This window comes from Bos mutus, chromosome 7, assembly GCF_027580195.1.
Source record: "Bos mutus isolate GX-2022 chromosome 7, NWIPB_WYAK_1.1, whole genome shotgun sequence".
Lineage (NCBI taxonomy): Eukaryota > Metazoa > Chordata > Mammalia > Artiodactyla > Bovidae > Bos > Bos mutus.
This window is the reverse complement of record NC_091623.1, coordinates 57751427-57758370: the sequence shown is the minus strand read 5'-3', so window position 1 is coordinate 57758370 and position 6944 is coordinate 57751427. Positions and strand designations below refer to the sequence as shown.

Sequence of the window (6944 nt, the reverse complement as noted above, 5' to 3'; positions counted from 1 at the left end):
GGATGCCCTGTTACCCCAAGCTCCCAGCTGGCTGGGTAGAGTGCCCGTCTGTGCTGAATGTCAGCAAGAAGGGTACTGAAGTGTGTAGCCTCTGCTTTCTCAGGAACTGTGGATTTGAGGCTAAAGCACACCTGGGCACCAGGTCTCTGGTTTCCCCGCTAAACTTCCTGCATGGAGTTGGGTCAGCTGGGTTCAGAGTTCTCAGCTGTAAAAGTGACCTCTGTGGGTCATTCCAGCTGTCCCTGGGCCTCCATGAGCCACCTGCCCCCTAAGAACTAGACAGACCAGCTGCAATGTTCAGCATTTATTTCCAAGGCCAGTGATCCAAGGGCTACAGACTAAGTCTGGTCCTCACCCCAGGATGTGAGGTGGCTGGGAAGAACTGGCTATGTGTGTGTGTCATTGTGAGGCTGCAAGTGTGTATGATGGGTGTGCCCGTGATGCAGCATGTGGAAGTCTGACACGAGAAGCATCGCATCCCGTGTGTCATACGTGGTGTGACTGTACGGCCCAGTGTGGGTGACAGGCTGTGACAATGACTTGTGTGTGACTGTGTCGTATGTGGTTGCGATGCGTGTCTGTGACTGAGGCTTTGCTCTGCTGTCTAGGACTTCCAGGTTGTGTGAGAATCTGATGTTTGGTGTGTATGTGTCTATGGTTGTCAAGGAGTGGCTGATCTTGTGATTCTCTGGGATGCTGTAGCTGTGATGACAGTTTCTTTCTTTCACTTTTTATGCCTTTTCTCTTTCCTTTCACTCTCCTTCATTTCCACCTTTTCTTTCTTTCTCTATCAATCCATCTTTCTTTTCTTTCACCCTTTCTTTCTACCTTTCTTTCACCCTTTGTTCCTGCCTTCCTTTCCACCTTTATTTCTTTTCTGTCTTTATCTATCCATCTTTCTCTTCTTTCCCCTTTTCTTTCTTTCCACCTTTCTTTAATTTTTCCTCCCTTCTCTCCCTTGCTTCTCTCACTCTCTCTTTCTCTCTTTTTCTTTTTCTCTCTAGAAACATTTTCTAAGTGCCTGTGCACCAGCCTCTGGCTTGGGTGCTGAAACAGCGGTGCTGGGTGTCAGCCAACCTGTGGATGATATACACTGGGAGCCAGAAACCAACCACAGAGGGAATATTTACACCAAGGAAATGGGTGTCCCCTCCGGGGACAGCTGGTTGTTGAACACCTCCCAGCACGTCCCTACGCCTGCTTCTCTGAGTGTAGCTTCGTGGCCAGGCTGTGGTGTGGCCGCAAGCCCCATGGGTGGAACTTGGGTCATGACTATGACCATGGGTAGGGCTGGGCTGGGCTGGGCTCTCCAGGGTGGGTGATTCTTGAGGATAAATCCTCACCAACCCCCAGACTCCACCCACACTTGTGAGAGGGTAGAGGGTGTTAAGAAATTTTCTGTTCTCAGTCAACTCCCCGGACCCCAGTGTCCCACTTTAATCTGAATCAAAAGTATAAATACAATTTCCTGTCTTAGCCAACCACCACCACCATCACCATGTCCCTTTGATCTGAGTCAGAAGTATAAATAGCCACCCCTCACCCCTCCCTGAATATCAAGACCAGCTTTAGCCCCTGCCTGGGGGCTAACACACCCCCTCAGTGCTGTCCACTGCAGGGCCTGCAGTCTCCTTTGGTCCTTCAGAGGTGCCTGCTGGTTCCTGGGGCAGCTGGGTTCTCGGCCTCGCTGGTCCCCATTGAGCTCTCCACCTGTCAAGTTTGGGTGTCCCCCAGGCCCGCTGTAAAAACCTCCGCTCGTGTTCTTCTGTGTCCAGAGGCATCCTCTGAGGTCTCTTACTTGTCGAAGACGCACGTTAGATTAGCCCCGACCACGTCCTTCACACCATGAAGGCCCCGAAGTAGGAGCGTGTGCCGTCATGGACTTGGATCACGCGCTCGCCGGGCATGCGTACCACCACCTCGTCCCCCACGTCCAGGTGGACCACTCCGCCCAGGAAGCTGCTGTCCCACCACACCTGGGAGCCGTCTGCTCTCCCGCACCGCGACCGCCGGTTGACCAGCAGCTCCACCTCCTCGGGGTAGCTGGCGGTGCGCTTGTAGAGCCCGTGGGTGATGGGCAGGCAGCCGGTCAATCCCTGGGAGCAGCCCGTACCACCCAGCTGCACCTTGGAGTAGATGTAGTAGTAGCCGGCCTGGGCAACCACCAGGGCCCCATCCCGGTAGCTAAGGCCCCTCAAGAAGGCCAGGCCCAGTTTCGTCTCCCACCGCAGCGGGCCTTCCCTGCTGGTCAGGCTGAAGTCGGCCCCTGTGGAGGGAGACAGAGCAGGGCTGGTGAGCGCACGTCTCCTGCTTGCAGTGGGACCCCAGGCCAGTCACCAGCCCTCTCTGAGCGCCACCTTGCTCTGTGCTAGGCTTTAAATGTATGCATTCTCTTTATCCTCACTTTACAGGTAGGGAAACTGAAGCACAGTAAGGGGCAAAATAACTTGCTTATCCTCCATCTTAACGCTTTCACCCCCTTCTTGCAGGTGGGGAAACCGAGGCACAGAGCAATCGATTCGCCCAAACTGTCAGAAATTGTTAAGTGGCAGAACTAAGGATTTAAGCAAAACACAGCATGGCCCAGCAGCCTTATAACCTCTGTATGCCTCAGTCTCCCTCTCTGGAAAATGGAGCTATGAACAGTCCTGGCTGAGTATCGAATGAATGAAGAGGTGGAAAGCCCATCACAGTGTGAGCCAGAGAGTAAGCACCCTACAAGGGTTTATTCAATAAATGAAATTAGAAATTCATGGACTCAGGCAGTGTCTGTGCTCTGGGCAGCTTTGAAGAACTAATGAATAAAGGAGTACTCAGCCACCATTGGGGTGTCTGTCTGGTCTCCCCAGGACCCACTGAACCCTCTTACCCCCTGCCAGGACTTGAGGGCCCCCTCACCTGTGAGGTGTGCTGCTGGTTTGTCTTGCTTGGGCTTCTGCTCTGGAGAGAGAGAATCAGAGGTCAGAGGTGAAGGTGGTGGTGGTGGGTAAAGGGCCAGCCTCCAGAGGGGTCATCTAGTCCACCTCCTGGTGTCAACCTCACCCTTTCCGGAGTGACCCAAACTTCTGCTTCTCCGGCCTGGGGGAGGGGCTTCCGTGGGGCTTGGGCCAGTTGTGCAAATTGCATTGGGCAATGGCCTGAGTGAGGGGGTGGGGGCAGCATGGGAACCATACCGTCCCCTTCTGGTGGGGGGCGGGGACCAGGACCCTGACTCACCTTGCAGCAGCTCCTCCCAGTGCTTCTCACTTTTGTCCTGAAAGTACAGAGCAGTCCCATGGTGAGGATCTGTGGGGCCCACGCCCTGGTATCACTCAGACTCATGGCCAAGAGGCACACGCAGACCACGGGCACAGACGTCGCCCTCCGTTGACTCCAAGGCCACGTGCATGCCCTGCCTCTACTCCCTGCCACCCAGCAGGCTCTTAACCAGCCAGTACCTCAGTTTTCCCCTCTTGTAAATGGACACATGGAAAACGCCTGGTTTGAATTACCATGTGGAAAGTGTATTACAATGCCTGGCACAGAGCAAGCGCTATAGAAGTGTTTATTACATAAGTGCTAGGGAACTCAATCCCTGGATCAGGAAATGGCAACCCACTGGAGAAGGCAATGGCTAATCCCTGGAGAAGAAAATGGCAACCCACTCCAGTATTCTAGCCTGGAGAATTCCAGGGCCAGAGGAGCCTGGCAGGCTACAGTCTATGGGGTTGCAGAGTCGGACAGGACTGAAGTAACTTAGCACACACACCCACAGAAGACACACAGTCACCTGAATGGCTGGACACTTGTACATAAATGCAAACACATGAATACAGACACGAACACAGACCTGGACACACTGACAAGACACACATGGAGGCAGATACACGGGTGCAGGGTTTACAGATTTACCTGGGTCTGCGCATACAGAGACCCAGTAACAAAGACAGACAACGTCAATACACAGGCTGTAGATGAGTGAGGAAGTAGCTGTGTTGGTACACGTGTGTGGGATAGCAGCACAGGTCCAAGTGGGCCTGTGGCCATCAGGTCCAGCCACGAGGAGGAAAAGGACCCGGAAACAAAAAAGGCCGAGACTGCATGGGGATGGCATGGGACATACAGACCTACAGGTGTGGCAGAGACATCCATGGTCATAGGAAACGGATGCAGAGAGACATGCGCACAGACTGAGACAAGTGGCTTAGTGAGAGCCCTGATAGTGGTGATCAGGGTACTGCTGATAATGACTAGCTAGGTCAGGGGCTTCCATGGTGGTCCAGCGGTTAAGACTCTGAACTTCCAATTTAAGGGCGAACGTCTGACCCCACTGCTGTGCGACGTGGCCAAAAAAATTTTTTTAATTAAAATATTTTTAAAAGTGGTCAAACTGAGGAATCAGATAAATATTTTAAAAACAAACAAACAACTAGCCATGTCAGGATGGCGGTTCTGGGGGCTACAGACAACACAACTGTTTTATAAAACATTAAGCTTCCTAGAGGTATGTGTGCTTAGTCGCTTCAGTTGTGTCTGACTCTTTTCAACCCCATGGACTGCAGCCCACCAGGCTCCTCTGTCCATGGAATTCTCCAGGTGAGAATACTGGAGTGGGTTGCCACTGCCTCCTCCAAGGGATCCTCCCGACTCAGGGATCGAAATCGAATGTCCTGTGTCTCTTGCATTGGCAGGTAGATTCTTTACCACTGAGGCACCTGAGAAGTCTGCTCCTAAACACCTAGGTTTTGTTAGTTCCCATCACTAGAAGAAATTATAATTATGTGATGCCATTGCAGTATTTATATACAAATCAATATGTTGTTTGTACATCTTAAACTTACACAATGTTCTATGTCAATTACATCTCAATTAAAAAAAAGTCAGTTCCCATTTATTGAATGGCTTCCCTGGTGGCTCAGACGGTAAAGCATCTACCTACAATGCGGGAGACCCGGGTTCAATCCCTGGGTCAGGAAGATCTCCTGGAGAAGGAAATGGCAACCCACTCCAGTATTCTTGCCTGGAAAATCCCAGGGGTGGAGGAACCTGGTAGGCTACAGTTCATGGGGTTGCAAAGAGTCGGATATGACTGAGTGACTTCACTTCACTTTGCCTGTGCCACACACACAATATTTTGTTTTATTCCCAATGGAGACTCTTATTATCATGCCCATTTCATGGATGAGGAAACTGAGGTCCCAGAGGTGAATTAGCTTGCCTGGGACTGCTCTTAGTCTGTCCTCCATCTTTGCACACACACACGTACAGATGCTCAGTGACATTGGCTTGGAGATCCCCACCCCCACCCCAGTGGTGCTTACCTGCAGCGGGGCACCAATCTCTTCTAGGCGCCAGTGCAGCTGCAGCAGGAACCAGCCCTGGACAGCCAGTCCAGCCACCAACAACAGCAGCATGAGGCCCAGTCCCAGCTGGGCAGCACTGCAGGGCTGTCTCCTGCGGCTGTGCCCCAGCCTCCTGAATGGGATGTCTGTCTGTCCATCCACCACGAACACTGAGGGCCTTGCAACTGTCTCTTCCATGCCTGAGTGGATGAGGCCCCAAGATGCTTGGGGTCTGGCTGGCCTGGCTGAATCCTTCAGGCCAGGAGAGAGGAAACCACGATTGCCCAACACGCCTGGGCTTCTCACACTGCCGACAGGCACTCGTGGGTCCCGGGGCTGCCTTTAGAGCTGGGGCTCGGCCCCTCCCCTTTCCCCCACACGCCCTCCTCTCCTTCCTGTCATCTCCCCACCCCCAGGCTGGCCCCATCTCACTCTCACTCAGAGCCTCTCACACTTTCCAGAGGCATCTGGAGACATGACTCAGGTGGGGACGGGAGACGAAAAGTCCCAGCTTTCCCTTCTGATGGCACCAACCACGTCGTTGCCAAGTGTTTGCTGAGCACCTTGGCATCATTCACTTGGTCACCAAATGTTTGCTAAGCACCTCCTGTGTCCCAGGTACTGTTCTAGGTTTGGGGGCACAGCGGCAAGCAAGAGAGACAGATGTCTGTGGTCTTAAAGTACTCCTATTCTAGCGGAGTGAGAAAGACCAGCATAGTAAGTAAGAAAATGCTATAGAGTGCTTGAAATGGTAATACGAGTGATGGGAAATGCCCACAAAGAGTGGTTTGTGTGTGTACATGTGTGTGGGTGTGATTATGTGTGTGCATGAGTGTGTGGATGTGTGTGTGTATAGTTGCAAGTGTGCAACTATGTGTGTAGTGTATGCATGCAGATGTGTGCAGGTGCAAGTGCATGCCCATGCTTAAGTGTGCTTGTGTGTCTGTACACACTCCTGTGTGCATGCATGCAAGTTTTGTGTGTGTGTGTGGTTTGTTTTTAAGTATTTATTTATTTATCTGGCTGTGCTGGGTCTTAGTTGAAGCATATGGGATCTTTGATCTTCGTTGCGGCATTCGGGATCTTTAGTTGTGGTATGTGAACTCTTAGTTGTAGCATGTGGGATCTAGTTCCCTGTCCAGGGATCAAACCCAGGTCCCCTGCATTCAGAGTGGAGTCTTAGCGGGTGGACCACCAGTGAAGTCCCACTGAAACTCACAGTCAGAGGGTGGAACCACTGTCCACTCAGCTAACTAAAGCCAAGTCCTGGGAGTCCTCCTGGACCTCTCCTCCATCCTGTCATGACGTTCCACCCTCAGCAAGCCCTATGGATTCAACCTCCGAGCCAGATCCCAAATCCAGCCACCCATTTCCATCCCCACCGCTACCACCCTAAGTGCTATAGACTATGTTTGTTCCTCAGCCCCTACATTGATGTGTGAATACCTCCAACGTGATAGTACTTAGAGGTGGAGCCTTGGGGAAAGGCTAGGGCACAAAGTTGGAGCCCTCCTGAACAGGATTAGTGCGTTTATAAGGGGAGTTGTAAGAGATATATGCTCTGTCTCCTTCTGTGCTGTGTGGGGACAGAGAGGGATGGAGGCCAGGCCAGGAAGAGGGCTT

At 52.2% G+C, this 6944-nt stretch overlaps 1 protein-coding gene across 1 annotated transcript; it reads right to left on the bottom strand.

Annotated features, from left to right (window-relative positions):
• Positions 1-289: 289 nt before the first annotated feature.
• Positions 290-5622, bottom strand: TNFSF14 (TNF superfamily member 14). The gene is made up of 4 exons (XM_014480121.2): positions 5301-5622; positions 3217-3253; positions 2899-2940; positions 290-2266 (listed from the first exon to the last, which is right to left on the bottom strand). The coding sequence occupies exons 1-4, from the start codon at positions 5517-5519 to the stop codon at positions 1839-1841; spliced, it is 726 nt and encodes a 241-aa protein (XP_014335607.1). The 5' UTR covers positions 5520-5622; the 3' UTR covers positions 290-1838.
• Positions 5623-6944: the final 1322 nt, after the last annotated feature.